General features: G+C 34.6%; 1 protein-coding gene across 2 annotated transcripts in view; it reads right to left on the reverse strand.

Annotated features, from left to right (window-relative positions):
- ERBB4 (erb-b2 receptor tyrosine kinase 4) overlaps window positions 1–17,350 on the reverse strand; it is a 1,139,160-nt gene that overhangs the window by 160,236 nt on the left and 961,574 nt on the right. For both annotated transcript variants that reach the window (XM_059928620.1, XM_059928621.1), the window contains exon 20: window positions 13,669–13,854. In XM_059928620.1, coding sequence (XP_059784603.1) covers window positions 13,669–13,854 — 186 coding nt within the window. The remainder of the gene's footprint in view (window positions 1–13,668; window positions 13,855–17,350) is intronic.

Below are 17,350 nucleotides of genomic sequence, written 5' to 3' on the forward strand. Positions count from 1 at the left end.
ATGAGCAGTAACAACAGGAGTGATAATATCTAACGTTATTGAGTGTTAGTATGTATCAGGCATTGTGCAAGATAGTTTACACATATTAATTCATTTAAACATATAATTGTGTCTATCCTATAGTTCTTTGTAAGAATTGTAGGCTGGATAAACAACAAGGTCCTACTGTATAGCACAGGGAAACTATATTCAATATCCTGTGATAAACTATAATGGAAAAGAACATGAAAAATAATGTATATATATGTATAACTGAATCACTTTGCTGTACAGTAGAAATAAACACAACATTGTAAATCAACTATACTTCAATAAAATAAACTTTGAAAAAGAGGTATTCCATATAAAGTCCTTTGCCCAATGTTAAGCATAGCCTCAATGCAAGTGTTAGCTGATTTGGCTACAGGATTGATCTTGCTTCATGAACACTTAGGTTAAAGACATAGGGGTCATTAGTTTCCAGTACTGTTACTGCCATGAACTGTCATCACTGGTCTACCTGAAACCAAACTATTATACGACAACCTGTTTCACAAAAGCTCTGTCAGCACCAGTCAGGACTGATTGATTGTATACCAGGGACTGGGAAGAATTCATGAAATTTTCTCAACCCCACCATGAAAGATCTTTACCTGTACGCTCTTGGTTTAGGGATTGCCAGACATTTTTTCAATCAATAGTAGAAACCAAGTCATTTCAGTTTGGTGTTCTGACTTGATGTGCCAAAGCTTTAAAGAAATAGCCATCTAAAATTTTTAAAGCAAAATGTAAACAACTAGACTCAAAATTTTTTTCAAGATATATATATTTCACAAACGGAGTACTAGCACTCAGATTAAGAACAGTATCTCATAAAAGCCACTAACTAACTAAAAATATAGCTAACCCATATTAGCTATATTTTTATGGAATTCTTTAACCTTATATAGAAATTAACTTAAGGATATTCTTTTATTTAGCACTTATGCATTCTTGAGAAAGCTTTATAAATTCTATTTCATTCTAGCAGAATAACTGGTAATTCTTAATACATAGTAGAAAGAATTTGAAAATACAGGGGAATCATTCATTTTGTCTTAAAAAATACAATATTTTAAATTTTAAAGCTCTAACTCAATCTGACATTTAATCTACAGGGGTCTTCATAAAAAACATCCTTGGTTTAAATCTTATACTACAATTTCTAATAGAGCAGCCCCATTAGTAAACTATATTCATGCTAATGTGCTTGCTTGGGGCAATAATCATCAAAGTCCCTAGTTCTGGTCCTTGCCAGTGAAAGTGCACTAGGAGTGGGTGATGTAGTATCGTAATTATACAGTCAGCCTTGTCAAGGCATAGAGCATTGGGAATAGCAGAATCCTGAAGCTGAAAATGAGGCTAGCTGATAGATGACTGTCATTAAGCTCTTTTTCGGTTCACTTTGTGATGGGGTAGATACTGAGCTTAGGAAAAGGATTCTTAATGAAGGATAAAATCTTTGACCCATAGCCACTCTTTATGTGCTCATAGCCACTCCCCTTCCTTTCCACAACTACACATATATTCTGTTCATCTCTCACCTTAGCCTGATGAAAAATAATAAACATCTGCCAACAACCTCCTTTTAATCAATCAAATTTAGATAATGAAAAGTAAAATTTTGCACACTGTTTACCCTAATATTTCTAATCATGATGATAAATGACTCTTCCCATCCTGTGCTCCTTTCCATATTTAATTGAATATTGTCGAATTTTGGCTACATAGAACTATTCTATATTTACAACATAAATTCATCTTACTAATACATTTATATTCAAGATATAGAAAAAAGCACATATATGTGCATATATGTATATGTATATATTTGTTTGTAGGCACATACACATACATATATATCATATAAGCTGTGTACATTTTATTTTATCACATATGGTACTAAATATAATTATTCTAAATTTTTTAACATTCTCAGAATGTAGAAGATTGGCATAAAGCCTTAACTGCTTTCTCTCATTCACTTTCAGCCTGTCTTCATTATTAACCATATTTTCCTCCCTTCTGGCTCCATGCCCTTCTGGGTTTGATTGGGCTATCTCTCTTCTGCAGCCAGTGACCTGCTAAACCACTTTCCTATGGTAATTAGAAGGTGCAGAAGTAGGAGGGTAGATGTTCCCACTAAGTAATTGTAAGAGGATCTAATACTACATTTTGCATCCCTCCTAGGTCACATAGCTACACAGAACCAAGTTTGTCTTCTTCATAGTCACTGTTTTAGAATATTTTTTGTGCATATCTATAGAGGATATCTTTTGAAGTAAGACTCTTCTGAATTATTAATGCTAGAATCAAACAGTGTATATATATATCAGAGTATTATATATCTACTGTAGTGTGGGAAACAATAAATTTTAAAAAATGTTTAAAAAAATAAGTCATCATTACAAATATAGATCATGGCAAGACTTGAGTACAATTAAAAACAAAGAACTAGGAGGTTTTGTGTAGTTATAAAGTGATGATATGAGGTCATGAAATACTTCTATATCTTAATGTGGTGGTGGTTATATAAATCAACACGTGATAAAATGGCATAGAACTATACACACACAGACACACACAAAAGTTTATGTAAAACTGGTGAAATCAGAATAAGCTCTGTGGATTGCACCAATGTCAAATTCCTGGTTGCAATATTTGTACTATAGTTAAGCAAAATGTTATCAGTGGGGAAATTGGTGAGGAACGAATGGAAACACTCTTTCAATTTTTTGTAACTTCCTATGAATCTAAAATTATTTCAAAATAAGAGTTAGAAAAAAAAACTATCTGGAGAAGAATTTGGGCAGGTGTTGAGGAAGCAAATCTGTGTCTTGTCTTCATTCCCACTATGGTTTTTCTGTTTCCAGTCAAATTGCTTGATCTCCTCATCCTTTGTTTCTCCTATGTGCAGCAAAATGCAAGTCCTAGCTCTCTGAATCACTATAAACATCTTGAAATCAGTAAGAAGAATGACATTGCATGCATACATCTGAAAGATCATGATTATATATCACAACTTCCTGACAGCAATATTATAACACCCATCTACCTACACAGTTTTAGAAACAAAAGCCACAGGGGAGCCATAAACTAGACATGCAGGTCCTGCTACTTTGATTCTGCATTTAAGAAAATCACTGTGCTCCTAAAATCTGCTACAATACCAAACTTCATTCACATAATCATGACTAATAGATGTAATTGTGAACACTTTACACACATAAAGTACCATTTAATCCATTCGGATTGGAAAGCTTTCAGATTTGTGTCAAAATAAAAAGTACATTAAAAGTACTAGCTATACATTTACAGTAAAGAAATTAAGTTCTTTTCTTTCTGGATGTGTATGGTAGCTGAATGAAAACCTTTGCCATTTATAGAATGGAGTAACTTCCTGGCTGAATGAGAGTCGCTCAGCATGCCAAACAAAGCCACAGGCAAAGCAAAGCAAAAGGGAAGCTTGCTATTTTATAGGTTAGACAAGAAACAACCTAAATGACTACTCTAAGGGAGAGACCTTCATATTTCATGCAAACCCCAGGAAATAATTAAGGCTTCAGTGCAATTCTGGGACCTATGCTCTAGAAACTGCCTCAATAAACTTCATTTTCAATCTGGTAAAATCAAGATGCTCTCTTATCCCTTACTACCTCTTTTATATCATCCTCCTTTAAGGCAATGAGAATTTAGCACATAAATAAAAAGCAGGAGGTCGTTTCAGGGAGGGGATAAACATGATTCAAATTCAGCCAGGTGCTTTATCACCAATTTGGGAGGTTGCAAAGTTATTAGACATTCTGATATAAAGATGGAGGGAAAAACTATTGGTAGAAAAGAGAGAGAGAAAAAAAAAGTCCTTGGAAGGTAAACTGATAAGTACAAAAGTACTTCAAAGTAAAAATAAACTAGCTACCTCTCATTTAATATTCCAGAAGGGGAAAAAGTTCATTAGACACTTAAAAATTATCATGAGATAATTAAAAGTAGATGATCTTTTAGACTAAATCTCTGTAATACTGTAGTAGTTATTTCACCTAAATTACAAATGAGAAGTCCATAAATCTTATGGAGTCAGGGTAAGGGGTGCTGGCTGTCAGTTGGTCTAGGCTGGGGTGACTGGGTGATAAATGAATTCAGATTGTGGCTTTGTCACTATGACCTGTGGCCTTAAATGGATTCTGTTACCTGTTTAGTCTTCATTTTCCCCATCTTCAATACAGGCACATCGATGGTCTTAAAGCTGGTCTCTGTGAGGACTTAGGGATTCCTCAGGGTACCATGAAGCCCTTTCAACGCCTTCTATTGCTATAGGTATGGCTCAGTTTTATTTGTTTAGATTTTCAAGTAAAATTTCACTTGACAAAACAATTTCACATTTTAAAATTTTTAAATCAGTGAAATAGACAATCTTCTGGAGCTCCTTGCTGTGCCAAAGTTTCAATAAGTTCTGGTATTCATTGTTTTAAAGATTTACCATCTCCATAAAGGAACATTGGGCTGGTCCCTTCTGTGTGATTTTTCTATTATTTGTCTTTCCTTTTGTACACAGCAAATTACTTTAAGATATTGATTTGATTTGTCTTTTGTGCTTGATTCTTTAGAATAAATAGGAAAAGCTGTATGTTTCTAGTTTGGGCGCTTCATCTTGAAAGGGATTTTACACTGTAGTACCTAAAATTATAATTCCAAGGCAACAGCACCCAGGAGATAAGCCTCTCATAGGTTTTGTTGTTTGAGAAATTGACTTACGTCTATCTAGCCCTGGAGGTGAGGGTGGAACATAAAAGAGGCTGAACCCAACAACCTAGAGAAAAAAGATTAGGTTCTCTAAGACCAAAGAGGGAAGAGGGAATCACTGGTGGCAGTTCCAGAAAGGGGCTGAGTGCAGTTCTTCATCCATCTACTATTTAATAGCAGGACCTTGGGAAAGTCATTGAATGTATTTATTCTGAATAAAATTTTACTGTTGAGCCATATTCATGCTACTGAATTTCTGTAAAGATCTAATGACAATTCATTAGAATATATAATGCTTTCAAAGATAAATAGTAGCAGTAAAAATGATAAATAATAAGCTAACTTTCATCCTTGTCTCTTCCAAACAGTGGCTGTGACTAAAAAAAAAAACCTCTCTATTTTAATTTAAATTGTGAAATGTCATTAATTGGAGTCTGTCTATGCCACTAACACTATGGCTTCTAATTCCAATATGTCTCTTCTATTCCACTGTTATAAAATATAATAATTTCTCTGTATCAAAACATACCCCCTCAAACCCATTCAATTAGTATTCACAAACTTCTAAACAGTATTAAAAGTCATATCATATTATTACATATAGTTAATAAATGAAAATTTTATCTTTTCTAGAATGTTAGAAGTATTCTGTCTCTTCTGTAGAATATGTATTTATTATTTTAAAATTATATATATGTGCATAAGACTGAGGTCGTATTTACATATAGAATTTGGTCTTGACCACAAACAAACCAGAAATTTCAGCATCCAGTTCATGCATTTAACTGACATCAGACATTCAGATTTGAGTCCAGTTTTATTCATGTAGAAGGAAATGGCTGAGTCAAACGGGAAATTACTATTTCCTGTCACTCTGTGTCGCTACTGCTAGAGAACAATGGAAAAGAGGAAAGAAAGAAAGTAAATGAAGGTTCTGCTCATGTTATACATTTAAACCTTAAGGAAGACTTCATATTTGTGTACAGAAGAAAAGTTTATTTTATTTTTATTTTTTTAAAACATCTTTATTGAAGTATAATTGCTTTACAATGGTGTGTTAGTTTCTGCTGTATAACAAAGTGAATCAGCTATACATATACATATGTTCCCATATCTCTTCCCTCTTGCATCTCCCTCTCTCCCACCCTCCTTATCCCACCCCTCTAGGTGGTCACAAAGCACCGAGCTGATCTCCCTGTGCTATGCGGCTGCTTCCCACTAGCTATCTATTTTACATTTGGTAGTGTATATATGTCCATGACACTCTCTCACCCTGTCACATCTCACCCCACCCCCTCCCCATATCCTCAAGTCCATTCTCTAGTAGGTCTGTGTCTTTATTCCCGTCTTGCCACTAGGTTCTTCATGACCTTTTTTTTTTTTTTCCTTAGATTCCATATATATGTGTTAGCATACTGTATTTGTTTTTCTCTTTCTGACTTACTTCACTCTGTATGACAGACTCTAACTCCATCCACCTCATTACAAATACCTCCATTTCATTTATTTTTATGGCTGAGTAATAGTCCATTGTATATATGTGCCACATCTTCTTTATCCATTCATCTGATGATGGACACTTAGGTTGCTTCCATGTCCTGGCTATCGTAAATAGAGCTGCAATGAACATTTTGGTACATGACTCTTTTTGAATTATGGTTTTCTCAGGGTATATGCCCAGTAGTAGGATTGCTGGGTCGTACGGTAGTTCTATTTTTAGTTTTTTAAAGAACCTCCATACTGTTCTCCATAGTGGCTGTGTCAATTTACATTCCCACCAACAGTGCAAGAGTGTTCCCTTTTCTCCACACTCTTTCCAGCACATATTGTTTATAGATTTTTTGATGATGGCTATTCTGACCGGTGTGAGATGATACCTCATTGTAGTTTTGATTTGCATTTCTCTAATGATTAATGATTTTGAGCATTCTTTCATGTGTCTGTTGGCCATCTGTATATCTTCTTTGGAGAAATGTCTATTTAGGTCTTCTGCCCATTTTTGGATTGGGTTGTTTGTTTTTTTGTTATTGAGCTGCATGAGCTGCTTGTAGATCTTGGAGATTAATCCTTTGTCAGTTGCTTCATTTGCAAATATTTTCTCCCATTCTGAGGGCTGTCTTTTGGTCTTGTTTATGGTTTCCTTTGCTGTGCAAAAGCTTTTAAGTTTCATTAGGTCCCATTTGTTTATTTGTGTTTTTATTTCCATTTCTCTAGGAGCTGGGTCAAAAAGGATCTTGCTGTGATTATGTCATAGAGTGTTCTGCCTATGTTTTCCTCTAAGAAAAGTTTATTTCTTAACACAGAAACCTGCTCTCCTTCCAATCATGGTGAACTATGTTTCTGAACTGAGAAAGAGAGAAATTCTTTTCTCCTCTTTGCCCCTCACGCTAACTGCCACCCTGCCATCAAGAAAAAAGAAAATTAAGATCCAGAGACACCTCCCAATAGCTACAAAAATTTAGATTTCACAATAGAATTTCCATTAGCTCCAACTGGGAATATTATGTGAGCAAGAAAAGTAATCTGGAGGACAAACAACTTAAGAGTGTAAAATTTTAAAAAACAGTTTAATTGAGAGAATCTATTAAACTGGGCTAAAATTCATGTTGACCTTTGAGCAATGCAAGTTTTCTTAGAAAACATAAATGTTGGAATCAATCTATTTGCAAAAATATAACTGAAAGAGTCTTTATATATAGGCAGGTCTAAATTATTTTGGTTAAACATATTAGGTCATTTTTACTCTTTGAAATATCAAATTATCTTTATTTCCATTTCTTTTCAGAGGAATGTTAAGGATGGATCATTTTATAACTTAGACAATTAATCATCTTGAAGTGTACAATGGACCACTGAAAAATGTTTTTAGAATCATCTCTTTAACTAGTTCCAATTGTAAACCACTAAAAAAGAAAGCCCTGGGAACACTACATCTGAATTAAACTGCAAATCAATTAGAGCTCCAGAAGAAAATCTGACAGTAAAGAAAAACAGGCCAGCAAAGCTCCGAGGAAGGTCTCAAGATTTTGAAAAATAATGGTGGCAGATACTCAGTACTCAGGCTTTAAAAATGCAGTAACAACAACAACAAAGTCTCAAATAATCTCCTTAGAAAGAAGTCAGAAGATAAAATCTATGCAGTAAAAGGAAGTTAAACCCACTTTAACCTTTTCTAACTTGAGATTGAGAAGTCAGAATTTTCTCTTTGCTCCTCACTGGTAATAGACTATCTATTCAAAGAATTACCCTGACCTCAGCTCTTTGCCAATTCACATGTTCAATATTACAAACAATTCGATTTTCTAACATGAAAATTAGAGGTCACGATAATAGCACATGTAGAACAGCAGCTTAGGAACCTGTGTAGGAAAGCACGTGAAGATAGGAGACAAGTTCTTTCTTCCAAAAAGTAGAAATATTAAATATTAAACATGAGATGACCTCCTCCTACCCTCAGTATGGTGTAAGAACAAATGTTAAATCTTTCATACTTGAGATTTTAAAATTGAGTATTCTTGAAATGACATCAAGAGGGTGTTCTAACTATGAATGTATGTGTCTTTCTTTATTATTTTCACCCCAGATATTATCCAAAATCATAACACATGGTGGACACTCTTACTCTATGCTAAGCAGCATTTTTAGCACAAGTATTACCTCATTCTCATAACTGCTCTATGAAGTGAGTACTATTATTATGCTCATTTTCAGGGGGCACAGAGAGATTAAATAACTTGTCAAGGGCCACACAGCTGATAACTGAGGCAACTGGGATTTGGACCCATTCAGTCTGGTTCTAGAGTCTGTATGCTTAACACAAACTAGCACCAAACTATACATTTTAAATTCTTAATTTATAGTGTCACTTGTGATCAGTATCGATACTGCATGGTAGCTCACAGAATAGTTTTGAGCTTGCTTTATCATAATATTTTATATGTAAAACATCAATGTTTTAAAAAAAATTCCCCCATAATTAAATGAATATCTAGTACTTGATCCTGAAAATGTGACATAGACCTTCATGATAAAGCAATAAAAAATTTCCATGAAGATAATAAAAAGTATTATTCATGATGGAATCTTCTCTTTTATGGGCGTTATCATGAGGCACAACTACAGATAAAATGTCACACTCCTCCACTCCTCAAATTCAGGAGGAGTGCAAGTGACTATAAGTTGCAGTGGTGCATGTATTTGGAGAGGAAAGGGTGAAGAATGTTTAAAGACCTGGCTCAGGGGGCATCAGAGTTACTGATACAGAATCCAGGCATTTCAACATACTGCTGTGTCCTTTAGGACTTAAGTTCCTCCATTTTCCTGATCTATAAACTGGGAGAATAATGAGTCATACCTGCTAGAGTTTCAGTAAATATTACATAATACAAAATATATAAAGCACCAAGCAGATGCCTGTTGTGTAAGACACGCTTTACCTACATGGACTCACCATGAAGTTCCTTCACTAAACTCACATATGCTTTTCAGAATCTGCCAAGTTGTCTTTTAAAAACTGCTTGCCCAACTTGTTAGCAACAACTCTGAAAGAAGGAATTCTCACGATTATCTTCTATCCTGGATTCATAAAGCCCCAGGAAGGCATATGGTATTATCAAACATTAAATAATAATACGTTCTGCTCTGCTTACCAAATTAAATCAAGTTCTAAATGCAGCACATGCAGAGTGAAAATGGCTGCCGATAAGAAGAAATTTTGGTGTTGAAATTTGTGTTTCTCTTACATAAAATGTTGTAGAATGATGTACCAATGGAAGAATGGAAGGAAAACTTGGAATATGGATGAAATTTTAAAAAATACTTTCTTCTTTATATATAAAAACATAGATTAGTGGTTATAATATTTATTTACTCGCTGTGTGAATTTAATCATGTAACAGATTCTCTGTGACTGACTTTATCTGTGAAATGGACATACTAATGATACTTACCTTATAGGTTTGTGATGAGAAAAATTAATTAATGAATAAAATATACAGAGTAGTGGCTTACACAGAGTAAGTGCTTGATGTTAGCCATAATTATTATTTCTTCTACTTATGTTACACTTTCCACAGGTATTTTATAACGCAAGTATAAGTTGGTTATTTTATAGCATCGTATCTCCCCTTCTACCAGCTTTGTCAATAAATAAAAGGGATGCAGCCAAAATGAAAGTGGGTATTGGAGTAATTATGATGGTGATATCTCACTTACATAAATTCTCTCTTGGTGAGAATTGGAAGTAAAGAAAAAGAAGCCTCTAAGTTACTGAAATAGTTATTTGCAAAATACTTGTGTTGACTCAGACCAAATTACTCATATTTTACAGACATTTCTGAAACAATTCTCTGTTTTGAGGCTTTTGACCTATAGCTAATAAAAGAAGACTGTTTTTAAATACTCCATGATCTAGGAGCTGAGCCAGGGATTTTACATGAGCTATTTTATTTAATCTTTGCAAATCACTATGAGGAAGTTTATTAGTTTTCTATTGCTATAACTCATTACCACAAATGCAGAGGCTTAAAACAATACAAATTTATTTTCTTGCAGGTCTGGACATCAGAAGTCAAAAATCAGTTTCTAAACTGGACTAAAATCAAGGTGTTGGCAGGCCTGCTTTCCTTCTGGAGATTCTAGGGGAGAACTTGTTTCCCTGCCTTTTCTAGCTTCTAGAGGTAGACTGTATTCTTCAGCTTGTGTCCCCCTTTCTCCATCTTCAAGGCATATCACTCCAACTCTGCTTCTGTTTTTATATCTTCTCTCTATTACTTTGATTCTTCTGCTTCCCACTTATGCGGATCCTCGGATTACATTGGCCCACTTGGATGATCCAGGATAATATCATCTCCCCATCTCAAGATCTTTAATTTAATCACATCCTCACAATGCCTTTTAACATGTAAATTAACATGTTCACAGAAGATGGGGATAGGACATAACATCTTTGAAGGTAGGGGATTATTTTTCAGCCTACTGCAGGTAGATAGTATTATACTCATTTTGTGGATGAAGAAAAATGTAATAATTATTAACTCCATTAATACACTGAGAAACAAAAATTCAGAAAGGTTGAATAATTTATTCAAATTCACAAAACCAAAACGTGGGCACTGGCATACTAATGTAGGTCCTTTTGACCCTAATGCTGTTTCCACTACACAATTCTGCCCCCAAAGTAGGAAAAAATGATAAAGGAAGGACTCCCTCCTTAAGGGTAATTTTTTTTTTCATTTTCTTTATGAGTTAAAAATATTTATTAAATATATATTGAATAGCTAACTACATGTAAGACCCAATTTTAAGTGCTGGGAAAAAATATGAATCAGACCAAATCAGTAACTACTAGGTAATCTCATATCTTCCCATATATTTGAATACTTATAACTCTTAAATCTATATCTACAATCCTGACCAAATTCAACTACCTAATTGATAGCTCCATTTTTATGTTCAATAAACCTTGTCAATTTGCCATGCCTGGAACTGAACTAGCCTTCTCCACCTCAGGCAACAGCACCACCATATTTCTCTCCCTCAGTATCCTCTAATCAATAATCAAATACCTAAACTGTCTCAAAAATGTTTCATAATTTCATTAACTTCTTATTTTCATTACCCCCAGACTTCTAACTGGTATCTTCATTTACATTCTTGCATTGCCTCAATCTAATCTCCATATATAAATTGGCATGATCTCTTTACAAAATAAATTAGATTATATCACATCCAGGGCAAAATACTTCAATATCCACTGCATTTATAATAAAATCCAAATTTTTCATGCTACACAGTGTTACCACATACCTTGCTCTGTTTAGGACATTTGTGTGCCTGTTGTCCCAGCATAACTAGTAATAGAGCCTCCTTTCACTCTTAAACTTGCTCATTTGGATGACAAATTACCTGGTCACCATATATATAGGGCTCTGTGTTATCTTTCCTCTGCCTAAATTTCTTCCCATAGCCAAAGTCTCTCTCAGGACTCAGTGGGGTCTGTCCTTAAGTCTCCCCTGTAATTATTTTTCTTCAAAATCTAAACCAAAGTCTGTAATCCTATACCTAGTTGTTTTATTTGTTGAATGTTTGTTTTTACCATTAGACACCTCAGTCTACATAGTACCTGGCACATGGTAGGTGTCCACACATATTTATTAAATATTAATGACTAAACAAATATGCCATATAGTCAGAGAGTTATATAAACACGCAGTATAACATTTAAATAATACAATACAAACTAACACAGAAGAGAAGGAAGCCACTTCTGTTTAGAGAGAAGAGTTTGACTTCACAAGGGGAGGAAGCCCAGTCAGTGTTGACGGATGAAAAACATCATGCTCTGTGAATCAAGAAGCTATAAGAAAAGATTTCTAAGCAGAAGGAATGTCATTTACAAAGGCAAAAAGATTTTAAAACAGTGTGATTATTCAGGGAACTCAAAGTAGCTTCTATTATTAGAGTGTACAGCCTTGCATAAATGATATATTAATGCCATGAATCCCTAAGGACAAAACCTAAATTATGGAGAAGACTGCAGGAAATATAGAGAAGAACTAAGAAATTCAAAACTTAGTTTTGTTTTCATTTATAGTGCTAGGATGATTTGAGAATGTCTATTGCACATTTAGCTCATCTTATAAATTATAGAAGTTCTTAGATAATTAAATCAGTTTTTGAAGAGTGGTATTTCAAACTTCATTAATGTAAAGAATCCTCTCAGTTGTGAGTTTGCCATGTGATATTCACAAAATTGTAATACACGGTCCATAAGGAAACTATATCAAGATTTATGGTACAGAAAACTCAACTGGGCTTTTCCCTCAAATAATTTTTTGGGTTTGCATTTTAAGAATCTTCCCAAATTTCTTCTTTGGGTGATGTATTTTTATTCACTCTCAGATTGTAAAAAGAAATAGGCTAAAACTACTGGATTAACATTTTGGCATTTATATTACACAAATGCTAAAATGATCAGATCTGTAGAATTTATAGAACATCAGGTCATATTTTGATGTAAATAAGAGTTGGAATAGTGAATTAAAACTCATCTCAGACCTATTTATCTTGGTATAGAAAATTGTAATGGTTTCTTTGAACTTAAAATATGCACTCCAAAGTTGCACACTGGTGGACTACAGGATGTGAAAGCTTTGTTTGGCTCCCAGGGTGCTTCAAAAGTTTGAGTCAAGGTTTAAATTTAGAGAAAAATCCAGAATTCTGGCCCTTCCTGAAAGTTTTGAAGATCCGCTAACTCTGGTGGAAAAAAAAACATAGTCTCCAAGAGGCAAGTAAATGTTTTCTACTTCACATAGAACCATCTCCTTCCATCACCCCAGGTACTGAAATCCACACCACTCTCCTTACATACGTTATATGACTGAGACCTTGTGCCGGACAAAAAAAAAAAAAAAAAAAAAAACCAAAACCAGAAACAACAACAAAAAAACAACTATTAAAGACCAATCGAGAGTTATCAAAATGTCCAGAAAAATGTTTAGAATTTGATCATTTGTAATTCTGAGAATTGAACGTACATGCTATGCTAACAAAATCATCTAAAAATGGAACAACTCAAACCTTCAATCTTTTCCTTCTTGAATTTTGTTAACTAAACTATACCTAAACAACAACAAAAACAACAACAAAGCCAAGCAAATCCAGTATAACAATTTTTCCTCCTGACCAATAAGTTATTTGTTTTGGTATCTGGTCAATATAACACAAACAGCACAGTACAATAACCCCAAAATATATAAATAGATTATGAGATTGATCTGTGGTTTGAATGAAAATACCTCCCTATATCTTTCAATATAGCAAATATAATTTATTTTATTTAAATAGATTGAATACCCAAACTGTTCTAGATTAGGAAATATAAAGGCAGAAGTCATAGGCACTTACCTTAGCTATCTGGACACACCAATTAAGCAATAGCTGGGATCCAATGTTATCCTTGTGTTCATGGACATAATCCAACAGGCAGCCATGGGGCATAAGCTGTGTAACCAGCTGAATGGTTGGGCTTAGACAGACACCCAATAACCGGACTAAGTGTGGATGGTCCATACTTGCCATGATCAGAGCTTCCTAAGAGAAAAAAACAAAACACCATTATTTAAACTCAAAGTTCTTTACCATCATAGTTACTTGCCCTATACTAATGGTGTTGGTAATGATTTTGAAAATGTACTCTCAATCAATGGAATCAATTAAAAGTGAAAAGACACGGGTTTGAGTCCTGGTCTGGGAAGATCCCACATGCCACGGGGCAACTAGGCCCGTGAGCCACAACTACTGAGCCTGCGCGTCTGGAGCCTGTGCTCCGCAACAAGATAGGCCACGATAGTGAGAGGCCCGCGTACCGCGATGAAGAATGGCCCCCGCTTGCTGCAACTAGAGAAAGCCCTCGCACAGAAACGAAGACCCAACACAGCCAAAAATAAATAAATAAATAAATTAATTAATTTAAACAAGAGAAAACTTTAAAACTTAGTTGGAAGTTGGAGTTTCTGCACAATTGCAAAAAACTTTAAAAAATAAATAATAAATAATAAATAAATAATAATATTTTTAAAAAATTAAGGGCTGGAGAGGGGAAAAAATAAAAACCCTATAAAAAAAAAGTGAAGAGACATTATTGTAGCTATTATATTTCTAAAGTGGTTTAATTCAAGTGAAATTAAATGAAAAATAGACTATACAAAATGAGAAATGTTATAGAATAACTGCATATAAAATTAATAGCAGTATTTTCTCTTGTGTAATATGAATAATATTAGATTTTATTTACTGCCAAGTAAGTTGAAATTGAATCCTAATTTATACTGTAGATTTTTAACCTATGATCTTTGGTTCTAGAGTCCAATAATCTGTACAAATGCACTTATTTGTATAAGGTGGCTCAGTTACAAATAAGGCAACTCAAAGTTAACTCATTCATTATTGGCATAGATTCAGACAGCATACACAGGTGTAATTTATAAATTATAAATATCATTATAAACAATTACAAACAATATGCCTATTGTGAATTTATGCAGAAAAATAAACATTTTAATAAGACATTTTGCTCCATAACTTTGCTTTTACTCAAATTTATTTCATTTTCAAAATTTTAAGTGATGTTTATTCATAGAACCATAAAATTTGAGAGCTAGGCGAGATTGTAAAAATTTGTGTACTCCAATTTTGTCATTTCATGAAGTGAGAAAACAGTTCTAACCTCTTTTTCATAATCATAAAGGCAGCTTTGCTTAATGGAGATAAATTGTGGACATATGATGGTTATTTAGCACATCCTAAAGTTAGCCTTCAATCAACAGTTATATTAAGTATCTTTAGTCCAATTTGAAACTGATATGACCTTATACACACACACAGAGTGGGTGACACATCCATGGCAATTTATTATCAATCATTTACCTATATGCAGGTATGAGATTGTTCATTGTACTATTTTTGAATATTTTTTGTAGCTTTGAAAAGTTTCAAACAAATACTTGAAGACAGAAAGCTATATTGAGCTTCTCTTTAAGACAGCATGGCAGATTGATATACACATTTACCTCCATTTCCTCTCAATTCTACCATTTTAACAACAAAGTAATTAACAAAAAGCCAGAAACCAATAATCACAAGAAGAAGTGAGGATGGAATGCTAAAAGTAGGAAGTGGCTTACTAGTAGTAACTGACTTAGCAAACAAGAAATCTGAAGCCTAACTTAGTAGGGGGAAAACTGAAAAGAAATCCAATTTTCCCCACTCGTGTACACACCAAAGGTTCAGTAGTGTTACACCACAAACCACTATACATAAATGGAGCAGGAGGGATGGACTTCATCAGGATTTTTTCAAAGTCCATTTAGGATGCACTTAGACTACACATCTCCTTCTCCCCTTCATCCTTAGGAGAGGCTAAACCAAAGGGATTGTGGACTGAATATCAGGCAATGGAAAGAGAAATACTCTGGTGAAAATAGTAGGATCATGTAAATTTATATATGGTGAAAGTTGGGGCCACGCTCCAGTTTCTTCTCCCAAATGGAGCTGTGACTTCAAACTTCTGGAAGTTTTGTTTAAACCTCAAATTCTACATCCAGCAAAATTTGAACCAAGTGAGTAAATATACAGACATATCTGTTCTTAAAAATGATTATCTCATGTTTCCTTTCTCTGTTAGATATGCTCATTTAATCAAAGGTGGAAGGCAGTTAAAAAAGTACATTTAATTGAGGAAACAAGGAAATGACAGAAGGGATACTCCAGAATAAAAGCTATACAGAAGCCTGAGATAGTAGCCAGTCCAGACTGGAGTAGGACATATTGCTCTGGAAAAGATGATGCAAGAAGATGGAATTGATAGAAAACCTAATGAGTTTAAAATGCATTAAGAGTATACATATTTTCCTAGCAGAATCTGAACATCAAATTAGTGATAGATACACAGAAAACTAAGCAAAAGTAAAATAAAGAAATGAATTTGAGGTAAAACATAAGATACACACCAGAAAAGAAAGTCATCATAATTAATATAAAGTAGTGGTCCCTAACATTTTTGGCACCAGGGATCATTTTCATGGAAGACAATTTTTCCATGGACCAGGGGCGTGCAGGGGGACGGCTCAGGATGATTCAAGTGCATTACATTTATTGTGCACTTTATTATTATTACATTGTAATATATAATGAAATAATTATACAACTCACCATAATGCAGAATCAGTGGGAGCCCTGAACTTGTTTTCACTTGCCACTCACTGCTAGGGTTTTGATAGGAGTCTGCAAGCAATTGATTTGTTATAGTCTCTGTGCAGTCAAACCTTTCTGCTAATGATAATCTGTATTTGCAGCTGCTCCCCAGCACTAACGTCACCACCTCAGCCCCACCTCAGATCATCAGGCATTAGATTCTCATAAGGAACGTGCAACCCAGATCGCTCACATGTGCAGTTCACAGTAGGGTTTGCGCTCCTATGAGAATCTAATGCAGCCACTGACCTGTCAGGAGGTGGAGCTCAGGCTGTTATGCAAGCGATGGGGAGTGGCTGTAAATACAGATGAAGCTTCGCTCTCTCACCCGCCACTCCCTTCCTGCTGTGTGGCCTGGTTCCTAACAGGCCACAGAACACTACAGGTCTGTGGCCTGGGGGTTGGGGACATCTGCTATAAAGCACAGCTGCAGCTGGGGGTCGTTATATAAGCATAACAACATAAACATGAAACAATATAAGCAAATATCATATGACTATATTGGAAAATGAAGAAAAGGAAGATATATTTCTGCAAGGTGGTGATGGGAAGGAAGTGAAGTACATTCCTGTTGTTCACAATGGAAAGTTAGTATATGATGCATAAAACTGAAAAATCAAGAGTTGACAGTATAAGCATATTATTTAGATAGAGAGTTAAGTAAAAGAAGAAATTGCTGAAAACTGAAAGTGATTACTTTGGGCAGTGTGAAATGGGGGCAGGGAAGGAAAAGAGGGTCACTAGTGACTGCTGTCTTTCACCATTATTAGCCTTGTAGGACATTATTCACTTTTAACCTCCACTACTATTTGAATAGTGTTGAGTTCAGCTGAGT

This window comes from Balaenoptera ricei, chromosome 7, assembly GCF_028023285.1.
Source record: "Balaenoptera ricei isolate mBalRic1 chromosome 7, mBalRic1.hap2, whole genome shotgun sequence".
NCBI lineage: Eukaryota > Metazoa > Chordata > Mammalia > Artiodactyla > Balaenopteridae > Balaenoptera > Balaenoptera ricei.